Below are 17597 nucleotides of genomic sequence, written 5' to 3' on the forward strand. Positions count from 1 at the left end.
TCTTTTTTTTTGGGGGGAGGGGGTCACACTTTATACATTTTTCTTCTTAAACTAGCTGTAAGTCCTTTTATCTTTTGCGTGAAGGCATATTTACTCATCTGTTTGTCGTAGTGCAATTATGAAATGGCTCTAAGAACGACTAATGTTGCAAAAACATTTTCTTTATTGAACGCACACATTCACACGTTGGCATCAGGAAGAGGGATGTCAAATCAACATGTTTCTGAATGTACTTCTTAACATAAAACATGGCTGTTATTTATTTTCATCTGTGTTGTTTTAATCGTTTGAAAACATGAGGCTTTCAGTGTCTGCTGGCTTGTTCGTCTGGAGCTTCATTTGTGTCTTTAACGCCAAAGATTTTTTGACACTGAATTTGTGTAGCGGAATTTTTTTAAAATTTTGTAAACATCAAATTATGCTCAATAAAGAAAAAAATTGTGGGCAAAATTTGTGTTTTAAAATTCAATGTGTAAAAATTCAGTGCTTCAAAACTAACCTCAATGGCTGTTTCTGAGACAGGATTGATTGCTTTTGTCTTAATTTACCGGAAGTGAGTGTTGAGTTTTGAAGCAACAAATATTTCTACACTGAATTTTAATGCACTGATTTAGTATGCACTACATTTTTATACATACATTTTTTTGCACAGAATTTTTATATACCGTATTTTTCGGACTATAAGTCGCACCGGCCGAAAATGCATAATAAAGAAGGAAAAAAACATATATAAGTCGCACTGGAGTATAAGTCGCAATTTTGGGGGAAATTTATTTGATAAAAGCCAACACTAAGAATAGACATTAGAAAGGCAATTTAAAATAAATAAAGAATAGTGAACAACAGGCTGAATAAGTGTACGTTATATGAGGCATAAATAACCAACTGAGAACGTGCCTGGTATGTTAACGTAACATATTATGGTAAGAGTCATTCAAATAACTATAACATATAGAACATGCTATACGTTTACCAAACAATCTGTCACTCCTAATCGCTAAATCCCATGAAATCTTATACGTCTAGTCTCTTACGTGAATGAGCAAAATAATATTATTTGATATTTTACAGTAATGTGTTAATTATTTCACACATAAGTCGCACGCCCGGCCAAACTATGAAAAAAACTGCGACTTAATGTCCGAAAAATACGGTACACTGAATATGTACATACACTTTTTTTTACACAATACACTGTATTTTTCTACATTTAATTTTTTTATTCAGATTTTTTCTACATACATTTTTTCTACACTGAATTATTTTACACTGAGTTTTAACATGCTAAATTTCAAAACACCAAATTTTGACAAACTGAATTTTCAAACACATATTTTGCTCACAAATGTTTATTTTATGAAATTGTCAACATATTTTGATGTAAAAAAAAAAAAAGTTCAGTTCACAAAATTCAAACGCAAAAAATTCAGTCCGAAAAAAGCTTGTCTGTTAAGACGCACGTTGACCTCCTTATGGATGTTAATAATCAAAGGAAAACTGCAAAAATAAGAATAATTTCTGTGAACATTCTGGAAATGTTTACAAAATTGGATGCTTTTCATTAGAATGAATGAAAAGTAGATCAGTTTTATGGTACTTTTTATGTTAGTGTTAAACAGAAGACATGTATTGTCATGCACGTAGCATTAATTCATGTATGCATAATGCACAATAGATCAATTGTCAGGATTGGAAATTGTTGAAAATCTGTCTCTTTCAATCAGGATTGTGCTCCAAAATTTACTAAGTCAATACATTTTATAAAACAATTCCTTAAAATTGATGACATTTCCATTTAATTCTCATGGAAAATATCTTGCTCTGTAATAGACTCGCCTCTTGTGTAGTACCACTGTAGACCAGAGTGGGTGGTAGTGAGCTGGTGTCGTTACATGCGGTTGTTCAAATGAAGTTGTTTCTTTTAAAAAAAAACAGCAAATATGTATGTTGTGAACACCTCATCACCTGACTAGAGAAGTGTTTTTGTTCTCCGTGTGTCGCAGCAGACATTTTCTTACTTTGTTTCCTATTTACGAACTGGTTACAACCACGACGACAAAGCTGACCTAATACTGACCGTACGCTGAGGACTAAGATGGCAGATTTGTCCTTACTCTCCTTTAAGGACCAAATCCTAAGCGGTTGGAGAGTTTGGACTGACGGGACAAACCACAGCACACTCGATGCAGAGAGATAGTCACATGTTCTCCAAACCCTCCTCCATTTTGGGGCAAATGTTCCATCAGGTTCCAAAGAGAGTCTCGTCACTCAAATGTTCTCTTTGCAAATCTTTTTTTTCTTTTTCTTGCTCCGTTGTGCCAGCAAACAAACGGTGGTCCATCTTTCAGGTCCTACGAGAGCTGGAAAGTTCAAGGTTTCCAAGGGAAGACCAGCGCCAGGAGAAGACTTGAGGCTCGCAGTTTTCCCGTGGAGCTCCTCGCCACCGCGTTGGAGTCGCCCATCTGATGGTAACGAAAACATGGAGTACAGTAACTCCGATCACACTTGATAATAATGGCATAATATTTCTTATTCTAGTCCACTAGAAATCTGCAGATGGTTTTCAAACTGGATGGAACGCATTGGTAAGATTTTCTTCTTGTTGTACCACTTAGCGCCACGGGGGGTGATAATGAGTCAGGAGCATCAATATGGGGGTGTAATATTTTTTTTTAGGTGTTTTAGTTAGTGTGATAGAATTATGTTTTAATACTTTCATGTTTGGGGAAAATTATTATTATTAGGTTTAGTGCATGGGATAAAAATAGCTACATTTTAAACTCCAGTTAAACTAAAAATGTTCAATAATGAAATGTAATTATTTTATTTGTTACTGCAAAAAAGTTACAAAATATATTTTTTTTAAAAATTGAATAATAATGCATAAAAATAAAAAAACATTATTGTTTTTAAGGTTTTTTCATTTGCGTGACATAATTGTTATGTTTTAATACTATTAATAATACATTATAATATTATTAGGTTTAGTGTATGGGATAAAACTAGCTGCATTTTTAAATATAGTTACAGAAAAATGTTCCAAAAACAAAATGTCATTCTTTTATTTGTTACTGAAAAAATAATAATTCTCAAATATTTTGAAAATAATAAATAAAATAAAAATGCAATAACAATGAAATAGTGCCGCATGTGCATCAATGTGGACGTCAAGTGGAAGATTTTATTTTATTTTTTTTCTAAGTTTTTTCATTTGCGTGACATAATTGTCATGTTTTAATACTTTAATGTTTGGGAAAATTATTATTATTAGGTTTAGTGCATGGGATAAAAATAGCTACATTTTAAAGTCCAGTTAAACTAAAAATGTTCTGTAACAGAATGTCATTATTTTATTTGTTACTGCAAAAAAATTACAAAATTCCTTGATTAAATATAAAAAATAAAAAAATGCAATAATAATGAAATAGTGCATCAATGTGGACGTCTCGTGAAACATTATTATTATTAATTTTGTTGTTATTGTTTTTAAGGTTTATTCATTTGCGTGACATAATTATGTTTTAATACTATTAATAATATATTATAATATTATTAGGTTTAGTGTATGGGATAAAACTAGCTGCATTTTTAAATATAGTTACAGAAAAAAGTTCCAAAAACAAAATGTCATTCTTTTATTTGTTACTGGAAAAAAACAAAACTCACATATTTAGAAAATAAATAAATAAATAAAATAAAAACACAATAATAATGAAATAGTGCCGCGTGTGCATTAATGTGTACGTCAAGTGGAAGATTATTATTATTATTTTTTAGGTTTTTTCTTTTGCGTGACATAATTGTCATGTTTTAATACTTTGTTTGGGAAAAAATATTAAAGGACAAGCGGTAGAAAATGAATGGAAGGTTTAGTGTATGGGATAAAAATAGCTGCATTTTTAAATATAGTTACACTAACATGTTCCAAATACAAAATGTAATTATTTTGTTTGTTACTAAAAAAAAAATAATAATTTTTCAAATGGAAGTGAAATATTTCTTTTTTAAGTTTTTAATTTTTTTAGAATTGCATGACAGAACTGTTATGTTTTAATACGTTGTTTGCGGAAAAACATTGAAGTATTTATTTTAGTGTATGGAATAAAACTAGCTGCATTTTGAAATCTAGCTGCATTATGAATGTTTCAATATCAAAATAAATCAAAAATACATTAAAACATTTTCGCGCTAAAATGTTTTGAAAAAAAATCAACATTTTTGAAAAGCTAATCTAACTTATTTTATACAAATATCATTTTATAATTATTTGTATACTACTTTTACACATGGATATGAATCTTCCAACTTGTTTGTTGTCGTTTATTTTACTAAAATATATGCAAAGATGTTGAAAATGTCACAAATGTACAAACTGGGCTGAAGATGTATTAAAAAAATGCATAAGAAATATGCAAATAAAAATTTGGTCAAATGAAAACCCAACATGAGTGTTCTTGGCTGGTCCAGCAATATAACGTAAGGCTAAAGAAGGTGCTGCCAAGAAAACACTCTCATCTCTACAAGCCATAAGTTGTTTGGATGCTGTCAAATATTCACATAGCGTTGCTTTAAGGTGAGAATCTTACTGAATACAGAGCAGAAATATTAACTTATTGTTGCTTTAAATGATTAAAGGTGAGAATATTGCCGCACACACACAGCAGAAATATTTAATTTTTGTTGAGTTAAATCACAAGTGTCAAAATCAAGGCCCCGGGGCCAGATCTGGCCCGCCACATCATTTTGAATGGCCCGTGAAAGCTTGGAAATAATATGCATCAATTAAGTACTTTATCTTTCTTTCTTTTTCTATTTTGACAGAAAAAAGACATTTACTGCATGCAGTTATATATCTTTTAAACTTTATCTATCTAATAATGCAACAGATATTATATTATCCAACATTCGAAACATTTTTGGGGTAAACACATACATAAATATCTACTTAGCCTTATGATTTCAAAGCAAGTTATCCATCAAATTGTACCCTGTAAACATGTCAATATATATTTTTTAAAAACAGCTCGGTCTTCAGAATCCAACCGTAAGAAAAAAAACTGTGGTACCATTTTTACATTTACAGTAATACACTGTGAAAACAGCAACCATATTTTTTATGCAAAAAACTGTCAGCTAAATCACCAGAATTTTACAGTAAAATAGAGTGTGACCATTTTACTGTAAATTTTTATGGTAAAATTCTGCCATTTTTTGACCACAAAATAAACAGTTTTATTTTTCTTACAGTGTAGGTAAAATATACATTTAATAATCAAATGCGTAGGTAATCGTGTGACAATATCATGCGGCTAATGTATGTTTCTTTTATTAATGTAACAAGCGGCCGGCCCTCTGAGGGCAGCCAACACTGCAATGTGGCCCTCAGTGAAAAGGAGTTTGACACCCCTGCTTTAAATCATTTAAGGTGAGAATCTTACCTCACACACAGCAGAGATATTTACTTATTGTTGCTTTAAATGACTTAAGGCAGGGATCCCCAAACTACAGATCCGGCCCGCCAGCGTCCAAAATCCGGCCCGCTGGAAATCCCAAGTTAAAATATATATATATATACCGTATTTTCCGCACTATAAGGCGCACCGGATTATAAGGCGCACCTTCAATGAATGGCCTATTTTAAAACTTTGTTCATATATAAAGCTCACCGCATTATAAGGCGCATAGAATAGACGCTACAGTAGAGGCTGGGATTACGTTATGCATCCCGTAGTTGCGAGACCTGTTGTGGCTCAATATTGGTCCATATATAAGGCGCACCGGATTATAAGGCGCACTGTCAGCTTTTGAGAAAATTGGAGGTTTTTAGGTGCGCCTTATAGTGCGGAAAAAAAAAAAAAAAATATATATATATATATATATATATATATATATATATATATATATATATATATATATATATATATATATATATATATACAGCCCGGCCCCTGGCCAGATTTTTTAACCCAATGCGGCCCCCAAGTCAAAAAGTTTGGGGACCCCTGGTTTAAGGGAAGAATATTACCGCACACACAGCAGAAATATTGACTTATTGTTGCTTTAAATCAGGGGTGTCCAAAGTGCGGCCCGGGGGCCATTTGGGGCCCGCAGCTATTTGTTTAGCGGCCCGCCACACATTCTGGAAATGCCATTGCAAAAATCAAAAAAACATTAAAAAAGTGGAATGAGGTGAAATCTAACTAGAAAACGTTGCAATGTTGACACAAAGCTGCCATGCAGGCTGTTTTTTAAAAAAAATTTTGCCATTGCTCAAAAAAAAAAAAAAAGTCAAAAAAATCATCCATCCATTTTCTACCGCTTGTCCCGTTTGGGGTCGCGGGGGTTGCTGCAGCCTATCTCAGCTGCACATGGGCGGAAGGCGGGGTAAACTCTGGACAAGTCGCCACCTCATAATGAATTATTGACATCTTCAAGGCTCCAATTACTTCAAATATTTCACATTAAAATGTTTTATGTGGAAAAATATTGCCTATATTGTGTGGTTGCCATATAAAAACATCCAAGTTTTCTTTGACAAAAGAGCATAAAACAAACAAAATAATAGTTCAAACGTAAAATGGACAGATATATCTGAAGTTGATCTTGTAACTTAAGTGTTGAAAGTAAAACAAATAATAATAAAAATGTATCACTTTATGAGTGGGGTACCTTTTGGATCCCAAAGATATTTAGTGGGATTTTATTTATCTTTTCACTGTGATTAATCAAAAATAATAATGAAAATAAAATCAATGGTGTCATGCATTATTCATCTTTTCAGGGCTCCAATTACTTCACATCAAACATTGCTTTCTGAATGTTTTGGGCGGTGGGGGAAATACTGCATATTTCAGTTTTACTATAAAAAACAAAGTTGTCTTTGACAGAAAAGGCATATATGATTAAAGCTGCAAGCAGTGATGGACGGGACCGACTTTGACGACACATAAAATCCAAACCGGAGCAGTATTTAAAACTCTTTCGTCAACTTTTAATCAGAAGGGTTCAATCTCTCTCCTGTGCTAGTTTGAAGCCGACACGACAATCGCGCTCAGAGGAGATAATGTTTGAAAAAAGGTGACCGGTATTTACAAAACTTTTGTTTTGAAGGGGGAATTGCAAACTTCCTGGTGATTTTTGCTGGGGGTTGTCAATATATGAAATGTAGGTCTACATACATAGAGGTTTTTGTTTCATGTCTCTACGACATTCCTACTGGAAGTTACAGGCAGTTTTGTCCGAGTTTTCTTCCTAGGAGCAGTTGTGTCTGTGTTTTCTTCCTAGGGGGCACTAGAGCGCAATTTTGAGTTTTGAGGTTGGGTTTTTTATTAGATCGCAATTTTTGCCAGTCCTGATTTGTGTGTCCAGTTTGGTGAGTTTTTGAAGCATGTTAAGGGGGTCAAATTACAGCTCAAAGAGGCAAAAGTGACTGTTTTTAGTAAACTTTTGTTCTGAAGGGGGAATTGCCAACTTCCTGTTGATTTTTGCTGAAGGATGTCAATGTATGAAATCTAGGTCTAAGTGAGACCTACATAGAGGTTTTTGTTTCATGTCTCTACGACATTCCTACCGGAAGTTACAAGCAGTTTTGTCTGTGTTTTTTCCTAGGGGGCGTTAGAGCGCAATTTTGAGTTTTGGGGTTTGGTTTTTTATTAGATGGCGATTTTCGCCAGTCCTGATGTGTGTGTGTCAAATATGGTGAGTTTTGAAGCATGTTAAGGGGGTCAGATTACAGCTCAAAGAGGCGGCCGGTATAATAATAATAATAATAAAAAAACCTTTGAATTTCAATAGGGTCCTCTGTCCCAAAGGGACATTGCGGTCCCTAATAATAGGCAATAATAATTTGACTTGTTTTTAACATTTTAATGACTGAGACCCTTTACGGACCCCAGAGCCCTAATTGTTAAAAAAAATATATATATATATATTTTGTTATGGTTTGAAAATGAAAAATATCAAAATGCTTTAATTTTTCCGTGTGCGGCCCTCAGTGGAAAAAGTTTGGACACCCCTGCTTTAAATGATGCAATGTAAGAATATTACCGCACACACAGAGCAGAAATATTGACTTATTGTTGCTTTAAATGATTAAAGGAGAGAATCTTACCGCACACAGAGCAGGATCTTCTGAGCGGTTTGACAGCAGTTTTTGGGCCTGGAAGGAGAAAGTAGATGAATTTGCGGTGTGATGCTGGAATGAACACAAGTAGTGAGCACGCACGGAAACTTTTCCCGGATATTTTTGTCATCTGCAGGTAAAAATAAGCATGCGAGCGCAGACTCGCAGATGTTCGCCGTGATAACGAAGCCGTGGTCACACGTTGCCTCATAAGGACTTTCTAGGAAAGCCAGCGTGATGAATTGCTCTGCAGGTGGTCTTTCCTGCAAGGGAACATTTCATCCACAATAAATCATGTCATCGCTATTAAAAGCTAAGATGATACATTGTCTGCTTTACTGATATCATCTCACTTTCAAGAAGATATGCAGTAGTGCTGCTGCGGCGTTTATTTACTGACCATTGTCACAATCTTCTTCTCCAAAGCAATTTCACATCATTTGTGCCTCAAAATCAATGTGGTTCTTGCCCTTGAATGGACAAAACCGAAACATTTTAAAATCAATAGACCAATGACTTTAGCCAGTCCTAAATCAACAGCTTGAAAAGCAAGTTTTTTTGGTTTGGAAGGGTAATAACTTTTAAAATCAATAGGGTTCTTCGTCCGGCTCAGTGAAATAACACCTGAAATCGAAGACCGTTAACAAAAACTAATAGCAAATTGGTTCCGTTTTTGACATTTTTCACAATCACTGAAAAAGAAGAAACAACAATAGGAATCTTTATGTACTCGTCACCTTTCCACATACAACTAAACAGATTGAAGCTGATTTGATTTGTGACTTCAGTTGTTTACATATTCAAAATTAATAGGATTCTTGCTCCGACAATGCGTGCACTCGTGAAGCAGATTTTTTATTTTTAAAAAAAGCTAATTCGATTTTTGACCTTGACTTCCTTGGTTAACCTTGTTAAAAATCAACAGGGTTCTTACTCTCACCTAGAAAAAAGATTATCAGAAAGTTTGCAGAAGACTACTCGACAAAAACAAAAGTGTGCTGGTTTGTTTGAACTAGCTCAGTCCTGCATGTACACTATCAAAAATCAGTAGAAGTCTTGCACTGGCCTTAAACACCAGCGTTCAATAACAGATCAAAGACGGTTTGTCAAACAGATGTTTGATCTGTTAGCATTGTTCAAAATCAACCGGGTTCTTGCTTCAAGAAAACCCGACAGAAAGCCTATAAATATATGACTTGTTGAATTTTTGTAAACTTGCATTATTACCGTGGCTAGCACTGTAATCTTGTGTGTCATATTGTTAAAAATCAACAGGGTTCTTGCTCTGACCTCGAAAAACAGCCCCAGAAAGCAACTTGTCACAATGTGACTTTTAAGAGCGAAGAAACCTATTTTAAGGGATTTGTTCAAAACAGACAGGGTTCTTGCTTGAACAAAAAAAGATCAGTGTGAAAATGTGACAAGTAAGGGGAAACAATTTGATTTGCTACCGTATAGCATATATTGTTCAAAATCAATAGGGTTCTTGCTCAAAGGAAACCAGACTTTCTGAACGTTTGTGAAATGTATTTTTGCTGTGGCTAGCTCATTCATCCTGTGTCATATATTGTTCAAAACCAACAGGATTCTTGCTCTGACCTAGAAACAAAACAACGGCAGAGAGCTTGAAAAAGACACGTAACAATGTGACCTTTAGAGAGCGAAGGAACTTGATTTGAAGAAACTAAGAAAAAAAAACTCAACCATCCATGTTTTTGTTCAAACCCGACAGGATTCTTGCTCTGACCTAGCAAAAAAAACTACGCCAGAAAGCTTGAAAAAGACACGTTGTAACAATGTGACCTTTAAAGAGTGAAAAAACTTGTTTTGAAGAAACTAAGAAAAAAAATCCTCAACCATCCATGTTTTTGTTCAAAACTAACAGGATTCTTGCTCTAACCTAGAAAAAAAACAACGGCAGAATGCTTGAAAAAGACATGCTCAAAGGAAGCCCAACTTTCTGAACGTTTGTGAAATGTAATTTTGCTGTGGCTAGCTCATTAATCCTGTGTCATATATTGTTCAAAACCAACAGGATTCTTGCTCTAACCTAAAAACAAAACAAAGCCAGAAAGCTTGAAAGACACGTAACAATGTGACCCTTAGAGAGTGAAAAAACTTGTTTTGAAGAAACTAAGAAAAAAAATTCAACCATCCATATTAATTTTTGTTCAAAACCAACAGGATTCTTGCTTTAACAAAAACAGATGCCAGAAAGCTTGGAGGAAGATCTTTGTAACATGTGACGAGTAAGGGAAGGAAGTTTATTTGCTACCATTTAGCATATATTGTTCAAAATCAATAGGGTTCTTGCCCAAACAAAACCTGTCAGGAATCTTAGAACTAAACGACGAGTTGAATTTTTGTCCAATGTATTTTTACTGTCGAGCTCAGTAAAGCAACAGGATTCTTGCTCTGACTTAGAAAAAAACCAAACGGCAGAAAGCTTGAAAAAGACACGTAACAATGTGACCTTTAGAGAGTGACGAAACTAAGAAAAAAAACTCAACCATACATATTTTTGTGTCAAAACCAACAGGATTCTTGCTCTGACCTAGAAAATAACAGCAGAAAGCTTGAAAAAGACATGCTCAAAGGAAACCCAACTTTCTGAACGTTTGTGAAATGTAATTTTACTGTGGCTAGCTCATTAATCCTTTGTCATATATTGTTCAAAACCAACAGGATTCTTGCTCTGACCTAAAAACAAAACAAAGCCAGATTGCTTGAAAAAGACAAGTAGCAATGTGACCTTTAGAGAGCGAAGAAACTTGTTTTGAAGAAACGAAGAAAAAAACCCTAAACCATCCATGTTTTTGTTCAAAACTAACCGGATTCTTGCTTGAGCAAAAACAGATGCCAGAAAGCTTGGAGGAAGATCTGTGTAACATGTGACGAGTAAGGGGAAGAAAGTTGATTAGCTACCATATATCATATATTGTTCAAAATCAATAGGGTTCTTGCCCAAAGAAAACCTGTCAGAAATCTTAGAAATAAATTGGAATTTTTATCAAATGTATTTTTACTGTCGAGCTCAGTGATCCTGTGTCATACATTGTTCAAAACTAACAGAGTTCTTGCTCTGAGAAAAAAAACAATCCCAGAAAGCTTGAAGACAATTTGACCTCTGACCTTTTAGAGCCCAAAATGTAAACATGTGCTGCTTCGTTTGAACTAGCTCAGTCCTCCTTGCACACTGTATATAAAAAAAAAATCAATAGCAATCTTGCACTGACCATATACATCCACACTAACCAACAGGGTCTCTCAGCCCTGGGGCTCTGTGCTGTCGTTACCGTGGCAACCAATTAGCTTGGACGTGACAGCTTTTTGGCAAGCGTGTGGGTGCCCAGGAGGTGACTCAAAACCAACTGTGATCTTGTCAAGGTGACAGACAGCTGTGATAGAAATCTGACCTCTCTCTCTCTCTCTCTCTCCTGGCTGGGGAGAGAAGCAGCAGCGTACCTGCAAGGTGCCACAGATGTCATAGGAGGCATGGCCGGCCACATCCAGTCTGCCCAGGTCGCTCAGCACGTCCACCGCCCGGACGCTTCCGTCTCTCCCCCCGCGGGTGGCGCCCGCCTCACCCATGGCGGGCGCGATGGGAGGCTGGGGCTGCCACACGCCGACATCGGTGCCGTTGCCGAAAGCCTGGATGGCGTTCCCTGCAGGAAGTCCAACTATTGTGAGTGACACTTACTCCAGAGTAGTGGGCATAGTTGCACCATATCTGCAATTAGGGAAAAATGCCAATTTCTTTTAACAAAATACACATTTTGCTCAATTTTCCAGGTTTGTTATTCAACCAAAATTCCAATAGAATTATTCTAACGTCAACCTTATGCTGCTTACATCCACTAGGGGGCATAGCTGCACCATATCTGGCAATATGTACGATAGGCACATTTTGTTGACAAAATGTTGATTTTACAAAATCGTCTTTATCCGAACAAATCTATAAAACGCCAACCCACACGTTTTACAGCCATAAAGCGTGTTCTTTTAAACGAAAAATCAAATTCAATTATTCTTATGTCAACCTTAAACTGCTTTCAGCCACTAGGGGGCAAAGTTGCACTATATCTGGCAATAGGTGAGATAGGTAAATTTTTTAGCAAAATAATGATTTTACAAAGTCGTCTTTTCCAAATAAAACAACAAAATGCCGACTTTGCACTTTTTATAGCCGCTAGGTCTATTTTTATTTCACCAAAAGTCCAATCGAGTTATTCTAATGTAAACCTTATGCTGTTTACATCCACTAGGGGGCATAGCTGCACCATATCTGGCCATATGTGAAATAGGCACATTTTGTTGACAAAATGTTAATTTTACAAAATCGTCTTTATCCGAACAAATCTATAAAACGCCAACCCACATGTTTTACAGCCATAAACTGTATTATTTTAAACGAGAAATAAAATTCAATTATTCTTATGTCAACCTTCAACTGCTTTCAGCCACTAGGGGGCAAAGTTGCACTATATCTGGCAATATGTGAAATAGGCACTTTTTTTTTGCAAAATATTGATTTTACAAAGTCGTCTTTTCCAAATAAAACCACAAAATGCCGACTTTGCACTTCTTATAGCCGCTAGGTCTATTTTTATTTCACCAAAATTCCAATTGAATTATTCTAATGTCAACCTTATGCTGCTTACATCCACTAGGGGGCATAGCTGCACCATATCTGGCAATATGTGAAATAGGCACATTTTGTTGACAAATTGTTAATTTCACAAAATCGTCTTTATCCGAACAAATCTACAAAACGCCAGCCCACACGTTTTACAGCCATAAAGCGTGTTTTTTTAAACGAAAAATCTGATTCAGTTATTCTTATGGCAACCTTAAACTGCTTTCATCAGCCACTAGGGGACAAAGTGGCACAATATCTGGCAATAGGTGAAATAGGCACTTTTTGTTTAGCAAAATATTGATTTTACAAAATCGTCCTTTTCCGAATAAAGCTACAAAACGCCAACCCACACGTTTTACAGCCACAAAGCGTGTTCTTTAAACGAAAAATCTAATTCAATTATTCTTATGGCAACCTTAAACTGCTTCCAGCCACTAGGGGGCAAAGTTGCACTATATCTGGCAATAGGTGAAATAGGCACATTTTCTTAAGCAAAATATTGATTTTACAAAATCGTCTTTTTTGAAACAAAACCACTAAACGACAATTTTACACTTCTTACAAGGTCTATTTTTCAACCATTTGGGGGCATAGTTGCACTGTATCTGGCAATAGGTAAAATACGCACATTTTATAACAAAATAAAATTTTTGCGAAATTGTCTTTTTCCGAATAAAGCCACAAAACGCCAACCTTACACTTTTACAGCCAATAAATGTGTTTTTTTTAAAACAAAATTCCAATTGAATTATTCTAATGTCAATCTTATACTGCTGACAACCACTAGGGGGCATAGTTTAACCATTTTGGCAATATGTAAAGTAAGCACCGTTTTCCACAAAATCTTAATTTTACAAAATCGACTTTTTCCTAACCTTACATTTTTAACAGCCAATAAATGTTTTTTTTTCTCGTTTTTTTTTTTAACAAAAATACAATTATTTGTTCTTATGTCAGCCTTATACTGCTTACATCCATAGTTGCATAGTTGCACCATATCTGGCAATAGGTAAAATAAGTTTTTTACAAATACTAATTTTACAAAATCTTCTTTTTCGGCATAAAGCCACAAAACGTCAGCCTTACGCTTCTTATAGGCACAAATTCCATTTAAAGTGAACCAACCTTATACAGCTTAAATGTTGTCGTATCTGCGGCTAGCTATAAAGAACCTGAGTTTATACAATATAAAATGTTTTTCGTTACAAACAAACCAAACTGTCCTTGTTCTGCTCACAACCACACGGGGGCGTGTTAGCTACGATTTGCTCACGTTTCCATTTTTTTTTTTTTTACATTTGCGTTCCATGTGAGAAAACTTACGTAAGCATCGGTTGTTGGTGAAAATCTCTGCAAATTTCTCGCACTCGGGCTTGCTGTTCCCACTGCTGCTGCAGTCGCACCACGGCGACAGGGTGATGCTAAGGGAGCGCATGTAATTAGGCGTCATCACTGTACCTGCGAAAATTCAAGAAAATTACGTTTTTAATGACAATTTTTGAAAGTAAACAACGTATCACAGATGGACTCAAAGTTTCCTGTCCGATATTTTTTTGTGCGCAGCACTACGTTCACAGTTTTATTCTAATCGCGTTCAAATTTTGTGTGTTTGTAACAGAACGTAAGATTTCAACATACGCCCAAAATGGTACCTCCATGTTTCATTTTGAGGAAGTTATCAGTTGTTCTTCTCAAACAAGACTTACTTATAGGAACTTAACTGGTGATCCACCATCATGTCATTTTATGTCATAACAAGTTGTCTTTATTTATTCTTATTTTCTAGATAAACATTTATAAAGTCAATATTTGAGTGTGTGTGCAGAACACAGGTCCCAGTTTTTTTGGGACCGTGTTCAAATTGGACATTTGTTTGTTGTTTAATTATTTCCAAAAGGTCAGACGAAGACAAAATCGTACGAAAACCGAATACATTTTTCTCATCAGAAATAATGTAAATACAGTAAGTTCATTCCAGACAGCCAGAAATATTAGCACAAAACCCATTTAACAGGCAATAACTCTAGTTTTACGTGCAAAAAACAATGCAAAATACATATAAATGACGACTGAAATTGTTAAATTAAAAACTGCCGTCGTTTAACCAGGGTTGTGGAAATGGAGGCAAAAGTGGGCTTTTGTAAAGTTTGAAGATGTTTTACTGTCATTTCAATATGTATGATGAAAAAACTATTTCACAAATGTTAAGATAAAATAAAAAAATATAGCTGTGAAAGTTCAATTATACTGTTGCTTGAATCAAATTAAGAATGCAAAATGGTTTTGGAACAAGGATGAGGCGATAGATGAAAGGTAAAAATATAATACATCTATTTGTGGCAGCAAAGGAGAAAGTTATGTACAAGTTTCACTTTTGCATCTCGTTGCCAAGAACTCCATTCAAGTTAAAAACAGAGGCATCACTTGGTTTTAAAAATGGGGATGCTCAACCCCCAGGAGATGCATTAATAATAATACAATCATAATCATTTATTGTTATAGTTTGTATTATCCACTTATAAATATTTGTAATCAAGATAGTATCTACTTTACACGCTGATGTAAAGCAGATTAATGGTAATTGGGATTTGTTATATACTGTATATATTATATAAAAATATAATATATTATATGAGTATATATTATATACTGCATAAATAATATGTAAATATTACATAGATGTTATTTTATATTGCTACTATGGTACATTTTTAGTCTACTTTTATTTTAATTTTATTTTTTTTAAATTAAATCAACATACAAAAAAACAAGAGACACTTTCAATTAGTGCATCAACCCAAAAAACCTCCCTTCCCCATTCACACTCACACAAAAGGGGTTGTTTCTTTCTGTTACCAATATTTTGGTTCCCACAACATAGACAATACAGTCTGCAAGGGACACAGTCCCTGAAGCACACATGATTGTGTGCCGCTGGTCCACTAACATTTTCATTAATTATTATTTTTTATGTAATTGTTTTTATATTGTTTTACTTTCTTTTTTATCCAAGAAAATGTTTTTTACTTATATATCTTATCTTATTTTTTATTTTTTTTAAAAAGGACCTTATCTTCACCAAACCAGGTTGTCAATGAAATTGGATTTGTTTAAAGGGTTTTTAAAACCAGGTCCAGTCCAGATAATGTCCAAGTCGGGCTCAGCAACACACACCTTCATCCATGTACATTGACAAATTAGGGAACACAACAGATTGCATATAATTTATAAACAAAATTACATTTTCAAAAAAGCATTTATGTACAGTCCAGATTATGTCCAGGTCGGACTCGGTAACACACACCTTCATTTTTGTACACTCAAATTAGGGAACACAACAACAGATAGCATATATGTTGTTGTTGTTGCATATCTATGAACATAATTACATTTTCAAAATAGTCTACTTTATACCTTTTGTTTTCGCCCTCTTTTTGTGCCCTTGTGTGCATTATTCTTTCCATCCTTTGTAACTGAGCTACTGTGTGAAACAATTTCCCTTGTGGATCAATAAAGTTTGTCTAAGTCTAAAGGAAAACTTGACATATTGAAAATCTTATGTAAGTGAATAATGACAGTTTTTTTGTAGTTAAAATACTGAATAGATGTTTATTGGGATAACATCTGTTCAGTATTTTAACATGAAAGTGTTTGATTGTGAGGCATTAAAAGCCACAAAATGCAACGGGTCCATCAGACCCACAAACGCTGGCTGAGTAACAACAATATGAACATTACACAAGGGTTAATGTTACTCGCCACTTTATATTAAATTTGGTGGCAGTTTTGTAAAACAAAACTATTTTCTAAACCAAATTATTCATTTATCTACACTACCGTTCAAAAGTTTGGGGTCACCCAAACAATTTTGTGAAATAGCCTTCATTTCTAAGAACAAGAATAGACTGTCGAGTTTCAGATGAAAGTTCTCTTTTTCTGGCCAGTTTAATTGACCCCACAAATGTGATGCTCCAGAAACTCAATCTGCTCAAAGGAAGGTCAGTTTTGTAGCTTCTGTAACGAGCTAAACTGTTTTCAGATGTGTGAACATGATTGCACAAGGGTTTTCTAATCATCAATTAGCCTTTTGAGCCAAGGAGCAAACACATTGTACCATTAGAACACTGGAGTGATATTTCCTGGAAATGGGCCTCTATACACCTATGTAGATATTGCACCAAAAACCAGACATTTGCAGCTAGAATAGTCATTTACCACATTAGCAATGTATAGAGTGTATTTCTTTAAAGTTAAGACTAGTTTAAAGTTATCTTCATTGAAAAGTACAGTGCTTTTCCCTAAAAAATAAGGACATTTCAATGTGACCCCAAACTTTTGAACGGTAGTGTAGATATGTTCTAGATATGTTAATCCTGTCTTTTAAAGTAAAAAACCTAATTAAGGTTTTTACATGTGTTTTTCAAAAGCTAGTTTCTACCACGTTCCTTAAATAATTAGTTTTTAAGTGCATGTAAACATAAATGTGCGTGTATGCGGCCGAGATGTTGGAATGGGGGGTGGGGGGGGGGCTCTTCGGACGTCTTGTGTATAGGGACCCAGAATTTGGTGCTACACCCCTGCTTATGACTGTACTTGAAATCTCACCATGGGAATAACTATCTTTCATTTTGATGACATTTTTCCCTATTTCGATTATTGACACCCGACATTGAAAGCTGATTGTTTTGTTGAACAATGAATGGTCAATTACGAGGTGTCATAAAACGCTGTTGTTTTCCACAGAAAGGTTCATGAAGTAAAATAATTCCTAGCGGGATACATAACTCTTTTATCGGAGAAAAAGCACATGTGAGGTTAGAAGGTTGGAAGATTGGA

At 34.8% G+C, this 17597-nt stretch overlaps 1 protein-coding gene across 1 annotated transcript in view; it reads right to left on the minus strand.

Moving 5' to 3' along the window:
- Window positions 1–1582: 1582 nt before the first annotated feature.
- The window catches only part of gfra1b (gdnf family receptor alpha 1b), a 35569-nt gene continuing 19554 nt past the window's right edge, over window positions 1583–17597 (minus strand). The window contains exons 7-10 of the mRNA XM_062055655.1: window positions 14085–14219; window positions 11588–11787; window positions 8111–8158; window positions 1583–2462 (exon numbers count right to left, since the gene is read on the minus strand). Coding sequence (XP_061911639.1) covers window positions 2370–2462; window positions 8111–8158; window positions 11588–11787; window positions 14085–14219 — 476 coding nt within the window. The 3' untranslated portion in view covers window positions 1583–2369. The remainder of the gene's footprint in view (window positions 2463–8110; window positions 8159–11587; window positions 11788–14084; window positions 14220–17597) is intronic.

The sequence above is a fragment of the Entelurus aequoreus genome, linkage group LG08 (assembly GCF_033978785.1).
Source record: "Entelurus aequoreus isolate RoL-2023_Sb linkage group LG08, RoL_Eaeq_v1.1, whole genome shotgun sequence".
Taxonomy (NCBI): domain Eukaryota; kingdom Metazoa; phylum Chordata; class Actinopteri; order Syngnathiformes; family Syngnathidae; genus Entelurus; species Entelurus aequoreus.